Here is a 23,504-nt window from a genome sequence, read left to right as displayed (position 1 = left end):
GGTAGCAATATGAAATTCCCACCGTGCATCTATACTTGGTAGGGAAATACAATATGGACTACCATATGCTGTTTCTGATGCACCCAGAGATATTGAGTGTGTTGGTTAATGACCCTGCCAGATAGACAGACAGTGGACATATACGGTATTAATTTAAAGACTTACCACGGATGAATAAGATCTTCTCTAGATTACAATGTGGTTTGAAATTAGTTTGCTGTCCAATTTATTAAAACAGTAACCAAAACAAAATCGTAATTGATTCACAACACTTTTATTGAAAATGTTTATTTTAACTTCCATAAAAATAGCACAACCTTTCCATTTCAAGTATTTCCTTTGGATAAGGTGTATTCAGTATAAAAACATACACACGCAAGAGAGTGAAGTGTGTAACAAAAGCCACGTGTCATTCTAGTGTGTCCTTGCTAAAGGCCATCACTTAAACAAAATAAAGCAATATAAAAAGTTGAATACAAAGTTATGCAGATAATATGAAAAAAGCTTGTCTCAGGACTAATTGCCACTGAATTCCAAGGAGTGCAAAAGCAAAGTGTAACCAATCACTTGGGATACAATTAGCCTAATTTAATGGTGCCTCCATGTCTAAATGAAACAAATGACTGGGAAGACCTTTTGCACAATTAAGCACTCTTCATATTTCTAACAGCCATCAAACACACAGTTTACAGACAAGGTCTGATAAATAGCTTTCAATAGTCCTTTCAGCGGTGGTGCCTTCTCCAACTCTAAAGATCACTAAAGCAAGCAATATTGTGTTCGACAAAAGAGGCTAGCGGGCTGGATACAGTTTGCCTAGAGAGGATTAGTTTAATATTTCTTAAGGTTAAACAACTGCAAATGAATTATCCTTGGATGCGGTTTCTATACAACAAATGCTCTTACATGCCATAGAACTTGGCACAAGCATAATGTTTGCATGTGGTGAGAAATCAGTGGATTTGGCAGAGCAGGCTGCACCAGTCAGACGGAGCAAATTAATTCTGCATTTTTTTGCCATGTGGTGGGTGGAACCTTCTAAACCCATGTTTGGCTGAAATATCATGGTTTCCAGCAAATCAGAGCAGTCAATGATACAGATGCACACAAAGGTAGAGATCTTTTCCCCACGATCCGGATTAGAAGGTCATGCCAGATAATCTCTCGATGGGACTGATTTGGATACCATCTAATGGTAGGGATATGAATACAAGGATAAATCCTCTCTGGGTAATGCAGACTGCCAGACAACACCACATGATCTCCTAAAAGGTAAACATCTGTAAATTCAGCCTAGCCAGCATTTTTGCCTGGGAAAAAGGATTCTTGAGTTCTTATCAGGCAAAAGTAAAATCAGTTCTCAAATCTCAATGTGCAATTTAGGTTATTTGAAGCAAAATGCTAAAAGGCACATAATATTGAAAAAGAGTAATAAGGTAGAGATAATAACCACTTCACTGTGTAGCAAAAGATAAAAACGTACCATGCTGTACATTAAGCTATGCATCAATAACACACAAAACAACTGATTTTGCAGATATATAGCACAGTAATAAAAAATCTATATAACTGCATGTATCAGGGATGATATTCTTTTAAGATGATCCCTTTACTACCAGTCCCAGAATGGACGACGGATACATTTAGGTGCACCACTTTTGGGACGGGTCAAGCAAATTGCAGTGACTAATAGCACAACTACTGACATACACAGGTAGAGGAGTGGCTCCTTCAACTGAAACAAAACCGAAGATAGAAACTTCTCTAAGTCAGTACCAGTGTAATTGCCTCCTAGCAACACCTCCAGTGACTGTGGATCTGGCGGTAGCAGCTACTTCATCAGTGCTTCTACAAGATGCCTTTAGAAGTGTTACTATTTGCCCATCATCAACAATTAAATCTTTAATGAACATGGCCAAAAGAAATCTACTTTCTCTCATTTGGTTGGTAAAGGTCAAATAATTCATGCCTTGAACGCTGTACACCATTTCCCCAGATCTTTTGTTTAAGAGCATCAGCATAGCTGATGTTGTCAGTAGGCATTTAGCCTGGTATATAAAATGCTGGTGCAGACCATCACTTGTCTCCCCCAGGTTACCAGGTTCCTGCAGACGCACCCCCCCTTCCACTCCAAATGGCTGGGATCTGGATAATTACGTAGTTGTGTAAACAGTGCAACAATCCTGCCTCTTAAATGTAAGTCTCATATTGCTCTGACTAGTGTCACATGTAAATTACAGCAATAAACAATGGTATCGTCTTTTACTCCCTAAATTTAGGTCCACTTACTGACTAAATCGTTAAACAGTCGTGTTCTGTGCCATTGCGTTTACGAAGACGCGCAGCCCAAAACATAGTTCTCAGAAATATTTCCAAAATGCCTCATTATCACCATCATTTATCTAAGACATTTGCACAGAAATCATGGCAGCATGTATGTTTCAAGTTCACTAACAGTGTGAGTAACAATGTGCTTCACCCACACCAATGCTCCTTCCTTCTACGGTACTACCCATGTAGAGGGGCCATTTGTAGGAGGGTGGACTTATGTTCGAGTCTTAGAGCCACGTTTGTGAAGATGAACTAGTGTCCGACAGGAATGGAGATATTAGCACAATGTGCATCCTTGGTGAGCAGACCTTTTGGTCGGGGCAAAGGCATTCTTTGTACTAATGTCACTATGACTGTGAATCGGGTGATATCTTCATTACAGATCCACAGGGACCTAGTAAGAGGTTTCGGAGATAATGAAACAATTTCTGTAATTGCCTAGATACCCCCCCTTAGGATGCCGAAACATGCACATTGCCCGGTTCTGATGTGATGCCACCCTGCCACACATGTCAAACCGGATTCCAATACATCCGGATGAACACTTTCCCAGCTATCTGCTCATGAACTTAAGACGGCAGAGCATTTTGTACTTTTAGAAGCCACTGAATGCACGTACTCTACCAACAACAAAAAAGGACGTACTAGGTAAGGGCTTGTCCTAAACGGGCCAGGTGCTGTGCCACAGACCTGGAGACTTCCGCAGATCGCTATGGCCAGTGAATTGTTGCAGCTAATCCAGAACCTCCAATAGTGAATTTACAATCTTGCGGCCGACAGATTAAACATCTCAACGTGTCTGCACGTAGAACCTAAAAGCACTTACACATTCACTGGGAACAACATTAAACACATTTATGTATCCGATAGAGGGATTAGCGTTTCTCCCCATATAAGGAGAACGCTAGATGTCTGAGTCCAGGGGGAGAAGGAGGGGAGACAAGCCCCATACGGTGAGGCTTCTCCCCACACCTGCCACAGAATACAGTGGAAGCTTCTTGGTAGATCGAGACCAGCTACGCTAGATGGCAGTGAGCCATTATTACACACATCTAGAATAATGTTTGAACAGAAACTACATATAAAGAAAAAAAAAAGAAAATAATGTTCCCATGAACTTGTGGCAGTGGTGAAAGTGTGGCATTCTCAAGTCAGACCATAAAAAGGTGCTCCACTAAACTATTCTAATGGCAGAGTCTACAATGAGAAATGCAGTATCAGCAGGAATAGACCGACCTCAAAACTGCACGTGCATGGAAGGGTTTGAGCGTCCTTCACAGCCAAACATCACATGCTCTACCATAAAACACACCAGACATAAGCCTCTACGGGACAGCAGAAAAAAGGTGTTCAGAACTTCAATTTCAGCAATCGGACGAATGCACTAGGCTCCATACACCAAATATAAATGCAAATATGCTGAAAGACAGGGAAGCAGCGGAATTTCACTTTTCCTTTCGACAACATTCAATGTAGAAAACAAATAACACCACATTCCCTCAGTACCTACCGCCCAAACCACTTTTTAGGAGACTAGGTTTTGCCCGAGCGGTCATCAGCTAGGCACACGCTCCCCCACCCGCTACCCCTCAAATTTTTCTCAATCATAGTATAAATCATTCCCCCTTTCTCAGGTGATTTTTGGGTGGGTTGCGGCTTTTCGCTATCACAATCGGAACGGCAGCCAAGGCTCCAATCAGAAGCGCCCACATGGGACGGTAGAAGAGCCAGCCACAGGCGATGGTCAGCAGGGACAGGCTGGTGGCAACGCAGAGGGCAAAGATGTTCAGTCCAATGTTGACGAGATCTCGGACGAGAGGCAACCAGTCCACTGTGGGAGGAAAAACATTACAGTCAGCCGCAGTGCACACAACTGCTTGCAACTAAATAGCAACACTATATTTCTTGATCACGATTATTGCTTGTATAAACTTGACAGTTCGAGAATGACGAGGCCACCTCTGGGAATAACGTCCAGAAACGCAGACTAATAACATTCTAACTCATCTGAGCGAGTAAGGTGAAAGGCAAGGAATTGCCGGCAGTCAAATAGCAAGAAGGTAATATATGAACTTGGGCACCACCTTGCTTCTGGTTCCTTGCTGTGAGACCAAGCCTTAATCTACACTAATGAATGTTCTTCCAGTGACTGCTCTTGTTTAGTGGAGGTTAATAGGGGAACTGAAAAAGGGTGGCTTTAGTATAAATTGCTCTGGAGGGCGACACCTTACAATTCCTTAGTTGGCAATCTAATGCCGTATCTTTGAGGCCATAGGATAAGTTCAAAGATGTCGCAGGTCACTGTATCCAGACGGTAATAAAGCCTCACTGTCACCATAAACAGTGTAAAGAAGAATAGAATGCAGGACTCCGCGCCATCAAAATGTGTGTATATTTAATAATATTGCATAATCGCACATTAAAAAAGGAAGCTCATGTATGATAACATGTTTCGGCTCTGCTGAGCCTTTTTCAAATCTGGGCTACATAATATTCCACTACAAATCACCATACGTAAATAACATAATATTATAATAAAAAATATATAATTCACACGAAAACATAACATAAATGTACAAACAATTATGAGGTCATATTGCACGTTGCATTATTCCATCATGCCGCAATAAGACAATAAATATCATAGTAATAAGCGTATAGTGAGTAGACAGAGAAACAAGGATTGGTGAAAGGGAGGATTCAAGGGTGTAGAAAAAGCAAAAAACCCATCATAGATGCATATTAATTTCAAAGGATCAAAACATGAATAGACAGAACAAAAGAGAAAAAAAATCGAAAAATTAATCGTTATTTTGAAATCGTGGTAACAAATCCATACAGGTCAACTGACCCTTCTTACACATTAGAAAGAACATTGTTTATCTTGCTGAGATATTTCCAATATTAGATTTGTACAAATTGGTTTGTTGAAATCACAACTTTTGAAATAATCAATCCAGGGTAATTATAGCCACTTTGGCTTTGGTTGTGAACTTTAGACACCACTCAATAATGGCGGAGTCCATCTACAAGATGGACGATAGCCACTGACGCTCTTTTTGCGTCGGTTGCTACTGTAGCGCACCGCTTAACGCGGATCACCATGGCGATGTGACTCACGTTGCCATGGTCACCATGTTCAACAAAGTTATCAAGATGGCGTACGCAGACGGCTCTGTACTTTGCCGACGCGTGTGACTTTTTCTGCTTGCAGGAATCGGGTAAGCCTAGGAGGCTTTAGACTGGCATTACTCGCATCTTAACGGTTGATTGTGCTTACTTTGCAAACTCTGATTATTCATAAGGAGGTCCATACGGGCTCAAGATTTGTCATGTGTAACGCCAGTTCTCTGGTTTGGTCGTAGTCTGTGATTATTTTGAACGCGCTTAATGAAGGATGCCTATCACAGTGCTTGAACGCATTTACAATATGGTCCATAGATGACAGCAGGGTGATATTTAAGATTGTGCACACATTAGCTATATGTCCCACACATCCAAGCCCATGGCTAGTTTTATACAATGATGTACTTTATGAAGAGTCAAAACAATACTTACTATGAGTCAAATGCAGGGAGATAATTTTCTTTTGTGGATTTTCATTCCAATAATGAGTATACATTTTATAATTATACCATTACAAACCTGATTTCACATTTATTTAATTTCAGACTCTATACTGGGGATATAACCCCGTTACTACTACAGGGACATCAGTCCTATGGATTGATTATATGCAAATACGGGTAAGGACACCTGAATGATTTTGTTTCAGGATATTATAGGGGTCAGTTGACCAGTATGGATTTGTTACCACGATTTCAAAATAACGATTAATTTTTCGATTTTTTTTCTCTTTTGTTCTTTCTGTTTATGTTTTGATCTTTTGAAATTAATATGCATCTATGATGGGTTTTTTGCTTTTTCTACACCCTTGAATCCTCCCTTTCACCAATCCTTGTTTGTCTGTCTACTCACTATACGCTTATTACTATGATATTTATTGTCTTATTGCGGCATGATGGAATAATGCAACGTGCAATATGACCTTATAATTGTTTGTACATTTATGTTATGTTTTCGTGTGAATTATATATTTTTTATTATAATATTATGTTATTTACGTATGATGATTTGTTGTGGAATATTGTGTAGCCCAGATATGAAAAAGGCTCAGCAGAGCCGAAACATGTTATCATACATGGGCTTCCTTTTTTAATGTGCGATTATGCAATATTATTAAATATTGTTAGGCAGAAACCTGTGCAGTTCCCTCCGGGACCACTGCAAAAGATTTAAGTCTACAGGTGTGGCAGTAAACCCACTTGGTAGCAGTCTGCACCACACAGATTCACTGTGGTAGCTGTGGCTGAGCAGTCAGACCTCCCTCAAGAAGAGTTATACAGAGGATACACAATAGATACAGAGGCACAGTAGCACAAGCAAACACTGACCAGAGCTAGGTGTAAAAGTATAAACTTATTTATTAAAGGCACACTCATAAATTACACTAGCACATTAGAAAAGGTAAGAAAGTCAAACACAGTTACTATTACTCATATGTACATCCCTAATTATTTGTTGGACAATTCTAAGTTAACCCCACTTATTTCCAACCAGAGGTGAGCGCTTAACGTTAGATGGTACTCCAACAAGTATTACCAAAAGGGAGGGAAAAGGCAGAAATAAAGAGAGCAGTAAGGTAAAACACTTTTCACATAAGGTTAGCAAAGACAGTCAATAGTGGAACAAGGAGAATTAGTTTGGGGCCCGCTTTAGAGGGAGCCAGGCGAAAAATGTGCCCAAGATCACACAATGTCACAAGTCTTTGCAGGTGAGAGAAAAGGTTTTCCTACGGTTCTGAAAAGTTTAGTTAGGGTGTCCCAGACCTACCCAGGTTCGAAAGCCGAGGGCTAAATCTACCCCGTACAATCGGTGGCAAGGGAGGCCGGGCGGAACACAGTACCTTTAAAAGTGGAAAGATTCCTCCAGCGGTGGTAGTCGTTCCTGGTAGTGGGTGCAAGTCGCGGCGTCGTCCCGAGGAAGAGGTGATCTCGACGTGGAGGAAGCTGCAGGTCGTTGCACTACCAGGGATGAGGCCAGCCGTGGAGTTTTCCGGTCACAAAGGATTTTTACCCCTCTTTCGCGGTTGAGGTAAAAAGTGGTATCCCGGTTGCCGGGGTGCTTGGCACAGGCAAGGCGGCCACGAGATACTTCTGGACGGCGAAAAGGAGGCAGCAACTGGTTGTCCCCACCAGTTAAGGGAAGAAGACTCTCCGGCGGGAGATCTCCTCTGTCGTCGGGAAAAGTGGTGAGACGGTTCTGCAGGGCTTCACCGGTGGTGTCGTCTTGGCAGGTCGGCTCAGCTTCTCCCTCTTCGGCTTCTTAGGTCCTGTGGCGACTTCTGAAGAACCAGTCCCAAAAACCCTGCTTTTATGCAGCAACCCCCCATTCATACAGCCTAGCTGTCACTCAAACATGCTAAGTGGTGAGCGGGGTGGCTCACCACTTGGGCCAATCACACTAGAGTGCGACATGAGTTGGCAAGGCAACTCAGTCCAGGGTGCCTAAACCCCCTCCCACACCCCCTGTGGTACCCAGACAGAATGGCACCACTTTGGAGGGCTTCTGTGCAGAAGCCCGCCAAAAGTGGAACAAAGGCTCGACTCGGGTTCAGGGTTACTGAAGTGAACCTAGACGCCATTTTGGCGGCGAGTTCCGGCAAAAAATCCCAACCGGTGAATTTATATTAAATAAATAAACCGGCGGTATCTTTAACATTGCACCAAAAAGTGGTGCATCAAAAACAATGGGAAATCCCATTGGGAAATATTCCGGTGGAATATTTCAGTGGTATCCACTGCCACCAGCCAGAACTCGGCGAGGGGGGACGGGACAGTACCCCCCTCGACAACAGACCCAGGGGCAATCTAATTGCCCCTACCAGTACTTCCACAGTAAGATGGTTTGTACTGGTTAAGTTCCTAAATTAAGACTAGTAAAGTCAATGGTAACTTTACAGACCCAGGGAGACAGTAGTCAGTCCCAGGGTGTGGAGTCTATGTTTGGGGGTCTCTAGGACACCCCTGTGCTACTGCACTGAGGGTGCTGTGTAACACACATTCAAAAACCAATGATGGCCTATGGGGAAAATTACCCCTTAGCCCATAAGCACATAGCAAGTCACAGAAACACTCTCAAGTCATGTCCAAGAGTGAGGGTAAAAGAGTCTCACTCTTGGCAGGAGAAGAAAATAAACCCCAAAAATCCAGCAAAGCTGCTGGGGGACTCACTAGGTTAGGAAATTCAGCCTAAACAGAGAATTCTTCCTAACAAATATACACACATTTTGATGGCGTGAAGTCCTGCATTCTTTTCTTCTTTACAGTGTAATAGGGGAACTGCCCTCTTCCTTTTCTAATTATCATAATTACTCCTCACCAATCCCAGCTCTCAAAAGAGGAAGCCCATGAGAGAAACAAGATGGCATTCTAGGCCTAAATCTAGCAATACTCCACCGGCAAGAAAACTCATTACAAGAATTATATTTGACTTAAGTTACTGCTTGGTTTTTCAGCTGTGTGAGAAAGCCACACTTGCATGTAAGAAACCTGTTCCTCACAATAACAATAAAGACAGAGGTGGTCTTTTTAAACCAAAGATTTGCGTTGCTACTTTTGGACTATAAGGTGTATTGTGCCAAGATTCAAATCTAGCCAGGTTGCCCCTCTGCATCCCCAAAGTATACGCTCCTTGAAAGAAAAAAACCTTCAGCGCGAGTGCGCTTGCTGAAGCCAAGAAATAGGGATGCGCTTGTGAAACCATGGGAATGCGCTTGCTGAAGCCATAGGGATGTGCTTGCTCAAGCCATGAAGTAGGGATGCACTTGCTGAATCCATGAAGTAGGGATGCGCTTACTGAATCCATGAAGTAGGGATGTGCTTGCTGAATTCATGAAGTAGGTTTGCGCTTGCTGAAGCCATAGGGTTGCGCTTGCTGAAGCTATAGGGATGCGCTTGCTGAAGCCATGAAGTAGGGATGCGCTTGCTGAAGCCATGAAGCAGGATTGCGCTTGCTGAAGCCATGAAGCAGGATTGCGCTTGCTGAAGCCATGAAGCAGGATTGCGCTTGCTGAAGCCAAGTAGTAGGGATGCACTTGCTTAAGCCATGAAGTAGGCATGCGCTGGTGGAAGCCATGATGCAGGAATGCGCTTGTTGATACTTAAATGGTAACATTCTACTGATAACAATAAACAATACTAAAAAAGATGCTACATTATGAAAAGCATAGACTTTCTCACATTACGTGAATAACAAAGCCTTGAAATTCGGGCCCCAGAAAAACACACCTCTTCGTTTTATTGCCTAAAATCAGGCTAATACTGGCAAGAAAATAAAACGGGATAACAGTACACAGTTGATTACCACTGGTTGCCGCAAGCACTTCTCTATAAATGAGTATAGATAAGTACAGGGAGGAATACAGATCTAGAGTAATGCATAAGGATTTGCCCCACCAGACTACTACACACCTTTCCAAACATACCAGCCTACTCACTGAATAAAATCAGCAACCTGGTACCTACTAGGCAAGAGTGTCATCTGAAGACTGAACTCTAGATAGCCTATACGCAAACCTCTGGAATACCCTCAAGCCTCACCCCTTTGCAGCACATTCGGCCAACGCGTGCCTTCATCTGATTGCAAGCTCCACAGCCTTGTAACACAACTTGCAGGACAATGGCACAAGAGCAGCTCCATCAGTCAACCAATGATTGCCATTGACACAGCCCTGGTTGGACTTTCAACTTTAAGTCTTTAACAGCAGGTGCTGCTTCATGGAAAAGGTGTTCTAATTAGGAAATGTGATACCCCTAGCTACCAGATAAGTGGAATTTAGCACCTCAAGAAAGCCTTCAGTAAATACCTACTTCACTTTTTACACTGGGTCCAAATTATTATTTTGGTGATATCCAACAGAATATGAGGAGTGAAGGACTTTGTTTTCTGGGACTACAAACTGATGTAGCTCAGCTGCACATGAATTGGCCAATCACAGTGCGCCTATCTGAAGTAAAGGACTCCTTTCCATAGGCAATCCTTTGCAGGCTAAGTCTGTGTGCTTGCCACAAGAAGCAATTTACCAGAAAAGGTTATTTAATTATTAATAGTTTCCACTGAGCAACCACATCTACAAGCCCCCTTCAAGTAGAATACGCTTAAGAAATGCGCTCACTCATGCTCGGCTGCAGCACTGTGGACTCCACTGTTTAACAGAGGTTACATAAGTAGCAGAAAACTGCAGACCCAAGAACCGAGAAGTCTTTACAGCGTCATCAACAATCCTGCAAAGGACTGAGGTCCTCGCGACCCACCCAGTAAATCTTCATAAGCATCACGTCCGATCACGGAGCCACAGAAATGCATAGAACTCTTGCCACAAACTTACCCAAGGTGTGAATTATTTTGGTCATGAGACTGAGGCCCAAAAACATCATCAACCAGCCACCAGCTCGAAGGGCCCAGGTTTTCAAAGTGTTACTTTCATGCTCCTTCTGGAACACTTCCTATGGCAAGGAATAGAGACAAGCCATCATCAAGACGAAACAAAGACAGATGTGAAATCACGATGCATTATAGGCCTTTGGGGCGCGTTCACTGAGCAGAGAGCCTTTTATCTGGTGTGTTGTGTTCCTGCATTTGTACAGTACCTCCTGCCATAGTTTATGGCATCGAAGCGCTTTGCCAGACAGGCAAAGGCATAGTGGGATAAACATTCAGTAGTGGTCTGTATAGGGCAAAGTCGGGTAGATAGTTGAGATGAAGGTGAGGGATAGGTAAGATGCTCAGGAAGGCATGAGAAGGAAAGGTAGAGGAGCTATGTGTACAATTGCACCACATGTATCATGGGACTCCACTGTGTCCTATGGTGTGCAGCGCCAAGAGGAGAGCTAGCTGGGAGGAGGTGCTTGCTGCGCCAGGGGGGATGTCTGGAATTTACCCACTGCATGGTGAGCTGTAGCATGTTGAAGCCATGCCCAAGAACGCACAGACAGCAACGCCCTTCTACTTACTTCTCTAGGGCCCCCAACAACATTTGGGAAGGGTTATTTAAAAGAATTTGCCAAGTTTGCAAAAATCCTTCCCATTTTCTGGTTTCCTCATGTACGTCATGGTAACCAAATCCTGGGCTAGTGTGCAAAGTGCTTACAGTCTATGGCTTAACCGTGGTCACACCTGTAAGCCTGCCACATTGAGAAAGTACCTGAGCCGGAATCTGCAGATTTGAGGGCCATACAACCCGAGCAGAGACTCTAGATGCATGTGAGACACTATCATAGCAGAGTTAGATCAGGAAGATAAGTTTTAGATCATGGAGAAACCTTACCTCAGCAGACAGGGCAGTAAGGTACAGGAGCTCCAGAACATCGCCAGATTTAGTCTGATAAGCGGTAACCTTTTCTCCTTGCTGGCGGCCAATGACTGTAATCTTCAAAAACCAAATAAGAAACAAATGAAAAGAAACATTTTGTATTCTCTAAAGTCATACAGTACAAACATAAAATAAATATTGTGATATTCAAGTGTTACCGTACCACATCCGCTGGTCCCAGAGGGGACGCTCTTCCAGATAGTCCTGCATAGTGAAAGGACACCCTCAAATCTCCAACCTGCAGGTTAAAGAAATAGAAAATAGAGGGAAGTCAGAATCAGGCCACCAGCGACCAATCAAATGGAGTCCAAACACCTGACTTGTGTCTGGGGTCATACTTAATATTCCTTGCTGGGTCATGGGAACTAAGTGGATGCACAAACTGCACTGCAGGCCAAGGAACACAATGATGTAATGAAAGGCGTTGCCCTCCGAATGAGAGTTCTCTGATCACTTAAATGATGCAAAACTCGATATAACTTTTTGTAATAATTGTACTTTTTTTTTAGAACATTTCATTTTTGAAATAAAGGTTTTGATTGTTTTCTGTTTTTAATTCTTATTAACACCCGGGGCAAGCTGACCAACCAATCAGATTGCTCGGATAGCGGGTTGAATCCCACGATCGAAGCATGTGTTCCGAACAACCGGATGGCTGCTTCTACCGCCCCACAATCTTCGCAACACCATCTTCCCCCCCCACCCTCCTATTCCTACCCGTTAGTTTTCCCGTCCCTCCCACCACACTTACATGATGCCTTCAATGTCGGTGGCACCCCTGTCGCCACCACTGCGGCCACTCTGTCTTACTGCTGGCCGCCATGGAAATGGAAGAGGTGCTTCGGTCTACCAGCTCTGTGGTTGCTATCTTGCTTAAGTATTTTGTATGAATGAACGGAATGCCACAAGGCGTCCCATTCATTCGTACAAAAAACATTATCAGCACCCCGGGTTACCGGATAGCAAACCCTGGGGTGCTAATAACCATAAGCGAGTTAATAGTCCCTCGACTCGTGCACGGGGCAGTTACCACCTGTTCCAGCCCATGGAACGGGTGCTTATGGCTAAATTGTATACCATTTACAAATAATGTCCCTGGCAAATGTTTAGATTGGTAAAATAATTCCTATAACATTTGAAGTTGTCTTACTCTAGCTAGAGTGCTCAGAAAGAGCAATTCCAAGTATGCCAAACAAGCAGTAATCATGCGACTTAGTGCACAGTATCAAACAACTGAAGGCTGTGAGTGAACAAGCATCTGAGTGTGAACATTTCTATAGAACACTTATTAACTACATGTTCTATAGGGGCTGGCCTTTTGCGGACCAAGACAGTAGACCACTAATAAACACTAAGCTAGGGTGTAGGGTGAAGCAAACCAAATGAATGAATGAAATAGGGAGAGGCTTTGTGAGGCAATACCACCACAGTGGTTATATTTGCGCCTAATATATGTGGCTTGGGTGTTGCATTAATTTAAAAGTGTATATAGAATCACCCGCCTACTTCCTGCAACAAATGGGTACGGCCCTGTTTTGCTTTTCAAAGAGTGCACAGACAAATCTAATTTCTCCCACCAATACACTGAATTAAAAAGCTTGAACGCAGGGAGGCAATGACTCATACATACATACACACTCTTAGCTAAATGATAAACTGGCTCTTAAATGGCCCTTTATTCATCAACAGCATACCTAAACGAATAACACATAATAAATGAAGCAAAGACGTCTAAATAAAATGCATCACTGTTGGCGCCTCTTTGAGGAATGCCTGCATCGTGCCAGAATCTGCTGAAAAAGCCCCGAAATCAGCCAGGCAGAGAGACCTCGGCAGCCAACAGGCTTAGAGCAAGGACCACCCCTCTGAGGTGAAGCTTTCTGCCTGTCCATTCCAGTGCCTCGCATTTAAGCCCTCCGAAAAGGCAGTGTGGCATCTTCTAGAAACTTATAGCCCGAGTCTCTACTTGTTCGCAGTCCCTGCACGCCATTACCTTGATGGAGAATGTACAAACGTTTGAGGGAACCTGGTATGCACTGGTAGACTTAGCCAATGCATTTTTCTCTGCGCCTATTGCTGAGGAGTGCCAAGAGCAGTTAGCCTTTTCTTGGAACGGGCGTCGGTACACCTTCACGAGATTACCTATGGGGTATATGCATAGTCCAACCATCTGTAACCGGCTGGTGGCAGAACACTTAGACATGATACCAGGTAAACCTGACACAAAAATCTCCCACTATATCGATGATATTTTGATTCAGGGTAAAGATGAGCAAAGTGTGCAAACTCAGTTAGAAGTAATCATTGACAGGTTGAAGAAGGACGGGTGGGAGATTAACCCTAACAAGATTCAAGGGGCGGCTGAGACTGTTGCATTCCTAGGAATGAAGCGGCATAATGGGCATCGAGAGATGGTGACAAAAGCCAGACAGAAAATACTTGAGTCCACCACCCAGATGAACAAAACCAAGCTCAGCAGTTCATAGGGCTGTTTGGGTTTTGGAGACAGCACATACCCCATCTAGGGCAGATATTGGCCCTCCTTTATAAAGTGACATGAATGAAATAAGAATTTCAGTGGGGGAGGAGCATGAAAGAGAGTTTGATTTGGCAAAAGACATAGTGCAACAGGTGCTTGATTTGTGGGCGCTGAAGGCAGGAGAAGTGGCGTTAAATGTGTCTGTACAAGAAAATTATGCTAACTGGAGTGTTTGGCAGAAACAGGACAGAAAACGTGTTCCCTTGGGATTTTGGAGTCGCAAGTTGCCTTGTAACACATGCAAGCAATTTCTTCTCAAGTGGAGTGTATGTTATTGGCTCTTGTTCATACAGAGCAAATGACAGTGGGGCATGATGTATTGATCAGGCCCGAAATCCAGATTATGCAATGGGTGTTGAGCTCTCCTAAAACACACACAATAGAACACGCTCTAGAAGCAAATATAATCAAGCGGAAATTGTACATTCAAGACAGAGCCAATGTATGTGCGAGTCATTGCCTCCCCGGGTTAAAGGTATTTCATTCAGTGCATTGGTGAGAGAAATAAGATTTGTCCGTGCACTCTTCGAAAATCAAAACAGGCCTGAAGGGTCAATAAATGCAAAATACTTCTGACATTGGTATTGGAAGGGGAGTACACTGGCTAAACATTTATCAAAGTATGTTAAGATTTTAAAAGTTAATCTAACCTGAAAAAGGGTTAGTGGGGTTGAGAGAGAAAAGCGTTCAGAAAAAAACTGTCACTGTTTATCATTTGGTAGATTGGCATTTGTGTGTTGTATGCAAGTGTTCCTGTGTGTGTTGTGGAGAGATGGAAGAGTGTTTGTAGTTTTGGTGTTTCGTGTCTGAGGGTTGTGTCTGGTTGATTATGTAATGAGGTGGCTATGCTGAGTGTTAGAGGGTTAGAGATTTATTAGTAGGGTTGGTAGGGACTGTTTGGTTTTGTTGCAGTGGGTTGGCCCTTTAGCTTAAGTCTTGTTCCTGGTTTGTTCCCGTTTAGCATTTGAGAGGGCCAGCCTTGTGGAGTTCTCTTGCATTCTGGTGGCCGGATTATTTGTTGCTCTGATGTTTTTCTTCAGCTCAGAGTGTTAAAGAGCCATGTATGAAGTTAAACACACAGACCCAGACCGTGGAAGCTCGTGGATACAATGTTACCATGGTGGAACACGACTCATGAAAGTGAACTCGCCCACACCAAAAGAGGAAGCTCTAAACTAAGTAACCATTGCTCCCCAGTCAGTTGTGATTGCCGCCAAAACATATTACTGTTTCCTCGCACGGGAAGAGCTTTATTCACATCAGACGGCTCTTCCCTTGCTTACAGAGGGGTTCACAGATTCAAGGGGATACAATGGTGAGGCAGCGACAACCAGTTTCGAACCGGCAGCACTGCAGCAGTTGGGAAGGAGTAAGAAGAAACAAGCCAAATGTACAAACCAATTTTAAGATCCAAGATAGCGACTAACCTTGACTTAACCTTGGGCCAGCAACATATCAGCGCAAATGACCATTGATGGATGGCGCAATCGCAGCTGAGCCCAGCCCTCACTACACAGGTGCAAACACTGAAGTGAAGCCCTGTCCAGCGGGTGAGATTACTGCCCTAAAAAAAACAGGGCCCTCCTCGGAGTGTGTGGGTTGCAGGTGGCTCTCAATTTGATGACGCTGAGACTGGAGTGTGGTGAAAGAAGAGGCGATTGGAAGACTAGAGGAAGGTGGAGACGTGGGAACAGCAGAGGGCATTTAGAGGCGGTAGCATTGAGAGAAGGGGGCAAAGAGGTGAACGAGATGATAATATCAAGAGGTTCTGGTGAAGTCTTTAAGGAGGGATTATCAGAAAGTGGTGGTGATGTATTAAATGAGGTGATATCAGGAGAAAGCAGTAAAGAGTTGGTAACATTAGGATGAGGTGTACAATAGGAGACTGAAATCTTAAAGGAGCTAATACCATGAGAAGGAGGTGGTAAAGGATGTGGTAAGCTTAGGCGGAGGTGGAGAAGAGGGTACACATTAGAAGGTGAGAGTGAAAGGGAGCCAGAAGTGGCAGAGTAGGTGATCACATCAGGAGGCGAGTGTGGACAGCTGGATGTCAATATTGAAGGGGTGGTAGTGGGCGAAGTCTCTAGAGTTTGCAGGAGAAGGTAAGAAGTTGAAGGACGGGGGAGGAACATAGAAGAAAGATCTGAGCAGAGAGAGAAAGATAAGATCATGAATGCAGCTTCAGGTGGAGAAGAAAGTATACCAAGCTGAGAAAGACAAGCCAACATCGGAGCCTGAGAATGATATGGAAGAAGTCGCAGTAGGCGAAGCTAGTGGTGCACAGAAGGTGTGAAGAAAGTACAGAAGATCAAGAAATGAAGAAGAGAAAGAACGTGGACTAGTCAGCTAGAATAGGCAGGTTTTCATGCGGGCTAAGGATGCTTTAGACAGGATCAGTCGGTGGGTAGAAGAGGGGAAGAAATGCAAGGTTCCCCGCTGTTTAATACTGATAGCCCATATGTTCAAAACCTCATGTCAGTGTTATTTGAAGGGTATGATACATCAGAAAGGGGGTACCTAGAGCAATCAAAAGAAGCTAACCCACAATGAAGTTAATCCTCAAACTCTGGACATTCTGTCATCTGCTCCCTCCCCTCTCCTCCCTTGGCGCTTTTGCCCCCCTGGCGCCCATCTATCATCTTTCTCTCCCATTGCACCAGAGGAGCTCTCTAGAGTTGTCTGCTCTATGAAAGTCTCTTCTAAACAGGTGCTCCCCTGCTCCTACAGAACCATCAAGGACAACATTGCCTCATTGCCTTGGCCGACCTCTGCAACCACTCATTTGCCAGTGGCTCCTTCCCTCAACTCCTCAAGCACTCCCTTGTGCACCCTCTCCTAAAAAAACATCTGTTAACCCTTCTTGCCCAGCTAACTATCGCCCTATCTCCATCACCCCTTTCTTGGGCAAACTCATGGAGAAGCTGGTCAACCCCAAACTGCCATCCACACCGAAATAGCTGGCTGCCTCCATGACCACCAGTCTGGTTTTAGGGCTGCCAGAGGCAGAGAAACTGCTCTCCTAAAACACCTATGAAGACCTACTCTTCAACCTGGACTGTAACATTCCCTCTGTTCGATCTCTCTTCTGCTTTTGACACAGTCAACCACTCCATCCTCATTAACCCTCTCCATGATACCCTAGGCATCACCGACTGGGCACTGGCATGGATGACCTCTTTCCGTTCAAACATACCTTCCCAAGTGCAAATGGACCCTTTTCTCTCCTTCACCTTGCTCTCCACCTGTAGCATCCCTCGGGGCTCTATCCTATCGCCTTGGCTCTTCAACATCTCCCTGGCCCCTCTGGCCCACTTGATCTCCCCTTTCACCACTAATTTCCAGTGTTATGTAGACAACACTTGGTTCTCTTTCAAGCTGCCTTCCTCCTTCTCCTCCCTCATACCGGACTGCTTTTCAGGCATGGTGCTCTGCCAATGATCTCTGCCTTTATGCCAGAAAGACACATCTGTCTCATTGGGACACCTGCTCCTTGCCCCTTGCCCTCCCATGCTTTAGCCAGACTCTGTGGGTCCTCTCCCCTCACCCAATTGAGCAGCAAAAAACCTTGGGATCATCTTTGACTCCAGTCTCTCTTTCTCTCCACACATCATGAACCTTGCAAAGAAGTCCAATTTCGAATTGCATCTCATCAGGGGTATTCTACCTTTCCTCACATTACCCCAGAAGCTCAACGTCTCCAGAGCCCTGGTTCTCTCTAGGCTTGAGTACTGCAATAGTCTCTTCAACCTGCCTCTTTCCTCCTTTCGCCCCCTTCAACTAATCCAAAATAGGACTGCAAGACTTATCCTTGGCCTCAAGCTCGGGGACTGCATCATCTCACCAGCCCTAACATCTCTCCACTGGCTCGCAGTGACCGCAAGGATAAAATTCAACAATCCACAAGGCTGTCTTGGGTTTGGGACCTCTTTACATCCATCTTTCCCTCCCTAAATACCTCCAAAGCCAGAGTCCTTCAGTCTTCTGGCTCCAACTCTCTGCAGGTCAAACGTTTCTCCAAGCAGAGAGATCCCTTTTCTCGGGTGGCTCCTCCCTCTGGAAAGGCCCCCCCCTCAGATTTGAGCCGGATCGTCTTACGTTCCGGAAACATCTCAAGACTTTCCTTTTCTCCTCTTCCTTCCCTCGCCCTCTCCCATGCTAGCTCTCCATCTGCCGCTACGACTGGGGCTTGGTCCCTGCAGAGTCTTACAGGGGCCAGACCACAACCTCCCAGTCCCCACAGCATCCTTTGACAGCACTTGCCCTCAGGCTTCCTTCCCCGGACTAGCCGAAGTTGGTACTCCCTGTCCATCGCATTCACCCCCCCCCCCTTCCCGAGGCACTTGCTGCCTTGGCCAACCAAGCACTTCCAGGCCCCACCCTGGGTGCACCCCACTCCTGCACTCCTCCCTCTACCCCCTCGCCCTTACCACATTTGTCATGCACTTGCACGGTAGGATTGTCACAAGGCCAATATAAACGTTTTTGTTGTTCTACTTTTTGATTGCCCACTAAACTCCCCATTTTGTCATGTGGCACCTGGAAACACCTTTTATAGGTGCAATAAAAATTTCCAATAAATAAATAAAATAACTGCCAGAGAGTGGTAAGGTGATGCAACCTAAAGGCTTTAACATTGGCCTGAGAGGCCTGAAAACCCAAACCTGGTGGGAGAGACGCTCAAGAAGAATATTGTGATTACTATTTGTTTCTTCTTTGTGAGAGTTTCCACTTTCACTTTCCTTGGCCCTTACTTGTACATAATCCACAAATACACATTGAAACAGCTGTGCGTGGTCCTGGTTTCCTCCTTGAGCACAGAGGTTTTGATACTACAAATATACCTTTCATACATTCAATATGTCAGGAAATTAATCATGTTTTAGGAGGAGTAGAGCAAAATGATGGGGACGAATCTCTTTCTCTCCCTCTCTCGTCCTCTCCTCATGAATTTCCTATTGGGATCTTCTGGCTCTGTAGCATCTAGTCTGCTCCAAGATGTCATACCCTGAACTACACGTCTCAATATGCTCAGTGTTTAGAGCTGCCTAAGACTTACCACTCCACGGATGGGTAGATATTGAACTATTGCCTTGTAAAACTGATGGGTGGTGGCCTTGGGGAACAACTGGTATTTCAACGTGATTCATTACTCTGTAAAGTATATATGTTTTCACCCAAAATATATATAATGAGATTGTATCTGCTGTGTGTCAGACAGGTTCACATTACCCTGCCAGTCGGTTGCTGGACCGGAATTAACTTGCACAGATTACATGTTCTCCCTTTCTCCTATATGTTTGCTCCTGACTGTATTTGCAGCACTGGCTGTATACCAGGCATCCGCTTTTTCTCAGGTCTACATTTTCTCACAATTATATTATTGCATCTTGAAACATTTGTTTGCCTCTGATTTTGTTTTATTTGCAGGCAATGGGATAGGTGTTAAGTAATATGTGATCTGTGATTAGAGTTGCAGTCTCCTTAATTTCTTATGCACGAAACATTATGTCAAAATTACTCACCAGCCTCTCTCAGGTAGGGATTAGGGGTACTTTACTAAGGAGCCACACCTCAGGCTTTTCTCGCTTTGGTTTAGCCAATGGCTTGTGCTAATTGCTGCGTCTTGTCTGTAGCTTTTACTCTGATATCTCTATAGGTCTATTGTCCTCTTAAGTGTAGCTACAGTCCCAAGCTTCCCCAGAGAATGCTACTACTATTTGTTACGGTCACCTGGTCTCTGCGGGAACGTTGGGGCACGGTTGGAGCCCTCCCTGGACTGGAATCCTCTGGCTCAGGCTTTACCCCCAGCTGCTGTAGTGTGGACTGCTCTGGTTGCTGGCAATACCCTTGGGAGAAGGTAAGAGGAAATGAAAATGCTGCGGTTGAATTGCAATCCCCCTCGAATCCTTAATTCCAGAATGAGGTGAGCATGCGTTTTCCCATATGATATCACCTGTTTTGTAAGGATGAGCTCTCGGTCCTGCTTTCTCTCAGCAGGGGCGCCGTTGATGGACCAAGTTGCATCACTGGTCCGTGTGCGTGGCGGCCCAGACCGGCTGTGACCAATCCACTGTGAAGGTAAGGTTTTTGTAGCAGTGATTATTGTCCGTGTCCTTTTGTATTGACTTTTCCCCCAATGATTATTGTCCGTAATGTTTGTAATATCCTTTCTCTCCCCAATAGGTGTGAAGGTAGCCCCGCGGAGTCTCAGTGATAGAAGCGCGTTGAAACGGTTCCAGAGGGGATTTTGGAAGATCCCACTAGAAGTTAAGTTAGGTTTCAGCATGGTACGCAAGGTTTGAGTGTTGCGCGCCCAAGCGTTAAAGGTTTATGTAGTTGATAACCTTGTGCGTTCTTTTCCCCTTGCAGGTACGGTCTGGCGGCGCTTGATGGAGAGTGGTTATCCGAGGACCTGTCGGCTGCCAAATGGATGGATCCGTGAGGATGCTGAGCCGGAAGATGTCTCCCGTGTCATTGGGCGTGTGGAACAGGTGAGGATGCGAGGCGCAGCAGGCGTTGGATTTGCAGAGACAGGTAAGATGCGCACTGTAGCTGCAGAGTTGATATCAGGTTAGCAGCGATTCGAGCGATGGTGTAGCTGGAGTCAGGTAGGTGCGCGCTCAAGATGGAGTTCCAGAGACTGAAGAAAAGCGTGCAGAGCTGGAAACAGGTAAGGAGCTGTAGACAGCGGTAAGCGTTACGTTGCACACAGTAGACTAACGCGAAGCGCCTGCATGCGGGTGGGACTGGCTTATATAGCCTGACCCCAGCCACTCCCCTTAAGCCCCACCTTACAACTCCCTCAGACTTCTGCACGTGCTTCCAATGCTTTTGTATGGCCATGCCTGGCCTGGATGCACGTGCCTAAGGCACACTGTGTGCAGAGCACACTTTCATATGAGCCTGGCGCCAAAGGCGCCAGGACTGGGTCCGATGGGACTCTTTGGGACATGAAGGTAATGGCCCTTGACCAGTGGCCATGACACTATTAGGGCCATGATTTTAGTCCTGTGTTTTGGTTGATATTGTACTATACTTTACATGGACACAGACGCACATACCTAGTGCTAGTTACGAATCTAAACACAGCAGCCCTTATTCCCAGAGGCAGATCTAGTTTATACATATCAGGTGTGAGACACCTAAGGGTACTCTCCCTCCTATTCTCCTTGGATCCTCTATGCAGGTGGCCAGGGAAAGGCCATCGCTGTTGGATTCTTACCCTGGGAGTGGACACGCGTAGGAGGATCACTGGGTGGAGGGTCCTTGGGGATTAGGAGTGAGGTACCTTTAGGCAATACATGGTTTCCCCCTTATCCTCGTGATTACCAATGTAATCTCCCCTGACATCTATGGGTCATTATAAAAGTGTTCCACTTCATCCCACCTTTAAACTGCACAGTACTGAGACGAGGATGAATCCACTAGGAGCCATGAGCATTACCTGCTTTGCCGAACCACAGTTAAGCAAACCAGTGGTACATGCCTGACCTCCATACATCTTCGGGACGAACCAGTGGTACATGCCTGACCTCCATACATCTTCTTCGGGACGAAGAAGATGTATGGAGGTCAGGCATGTACCATTGGTTTGCTTAACTGTGGTTCGGCAAAGCAGGTAATGCAAAACCCTGACTCACACCTGCAGCCTGTTAACCCAACACAGGTGTATAAACGGAGGAGCTGCTGGAACAGGAAAAGGAAAGAAGGTGGACGCTGCGTGGGAATGAGAGAAGCCAAGACACCAGTACGCCGAACGAGACCATCGGAGTCCCACTCTTGGTGAATGCAGACCAGAGCTCTCACAGAGGGGGAGGGGGGCAGCAGGCGCTGCCGGAGGGCAGAGGGCGAAGGCGAAGCTACGCATAGCAGCCAGCATGTGCTTAGTGGAGCGCCTGGCTATCTGGCTTTCCCTCTGGAGTTGCCAAGACCGGGTAAGTGTCGGGGACACTTAAAATACCTGGGTCGCTCAAAGAAGACTGAATACAGTAACGGTCAATGGAACAAGTGAAAGCACCTTACTGAGCTGAATGAAACGAAGCAAGTTACTTCTATTGAATCCTGCATTGAATTAAACAAGCAAGAAGGCATTCATTGGAATACCGAATTGAAAGAAACAAGTAAACATACTTTATTAAGTGAAAGACACATTTAGAAGTGAAAGCAATATCTCTGACAAGCTGAATTACTTATTTGAATAAAAGAGACTTTGAATAAAGCAGAAGCAAGATTAAGAAACAACATAAGTGATAAGGTTGTGGAGCTTTGGTTTAAGAAACTGCCTGTTGATCAAAATATTGAACTCTGAAAGAAACCTGGAAGTTCCTGGATGTGTTACCTGTATTGTACACGGTCTACAACTGTGGTCTACAACTGCGACTAGACATGAGAACATATCCATGCCAAAAAGGAAAACAACTGATGATGAATATCAGACTTGGGGAAGGGAACCCTGAGTTATAAAGAATTGCGAAGGTCCAGTTGAAAGTCAAAGCTACAAAATAACTCTTTTGGTATTTAGTTTAAGTATTGGTGCCTTGGAACTGTGTTACCCTGGAACTGTGTTGAACTTTGGGATGGGCGCCCGTATGTCACAAAGATATAAAACTATTTTCTTTTCTAATGTTCAAAAGGAAGACAAATTGAACCTTGTGGTGAACTTATTGACATTTGGGAAAGGAAGCTAAAGAGTAAGCACGGAAGAGGGTTTGGGATCCTGCCACCACCACCCAACCCCCTCATGACAAGAAAGAAGGCCAGGAAACACTGTAATCGTCCATTCTATTTTGGACGAATTCCTAATGGACTTATGATTGACAAATACGTTGAGAGCTATGGACAGCTTGGATTAAAAACTAAGAAGCCTTGTTGCTGAAGTCATTGGCGACACCAGGACGTAGCAGCATTACTTATGAAGCACACATGCCATCCTCGCTTCGGGACACAAACACACACTCGAATACATGAACACGAGCGTACAGTTCTTTAGTTGGAGGAAAGATACATATATATACTGTCATAACATTTATTATTTTTGACATTAGCTAATGCACCAACGCAGAATCCGCAAGGTGCAAGAGATCCTGAGCAAAGCTTGCAGATGCTTAAACGTGAGTAACCCTATGGAACTGCAGGAGCACCTATGGGACCGGACAGAGCCAAGTGTGACTAACCTATGGAAATGTAGTATAGCATGGACAC

The 23,504-nt window shown here is 44.7% G+C and overlaps 1 protein-coding gene across 1 annotated transcript in view; it reads right to left on the bottom strand.

Annotated features, from left to right (window-relative positions):
• Positions 1–258: 258 nt before the first annotated feature.
• Positions 259–23,504, bottom strand: part of TMEM43 (transmembrane protein 43) — a 239,491-nt gene continuing 216,245 nt past the window's right edge. Inside the window, exons 9-12 of the mRNA XM_069643404.1 lie at positions 11,928–12,002; positions 11,720–11,821; positions 10,781–10,898; positions 259–4,162 (exon numbers count right to left, since the gene is read on the bottom strand). Of these exons, the coding sequence (XP_069499505.1) occupies positions 3,948–4,162; positions 10,781–10,898; positions 11,720–11,821; positions 11,928–12,002 (510 nt within the window). The 3' untranslated portion in view covers positions 259–3,947. The remainder of the gene's footprint in view (positions 4,163–10,780; positions 10,899–11,719; positions 11,822–11,927; positions 12,003–23,504) is intronic.

The sequence above is a fragment of the Ambystoma mexicanum genome, chromosome 2p, assembly GCF_040938575.1.
Source record: "Ambystoma mexicanum isolate Mex_15411 chromosome 2p, UKY_AmexF1_1, whole genome shotgun sequence".
NCBI classification, from domain to species: domain Eukaryota; kingdom Metazoa; phylum Chordata; class Amphibia; order Caudata; family Ambystomatidae; genus Ambystoma; species Ambystoma mexicanum.
This window is presented reverse-complemented; position numbering and strand designations above follow the sequence as displayed.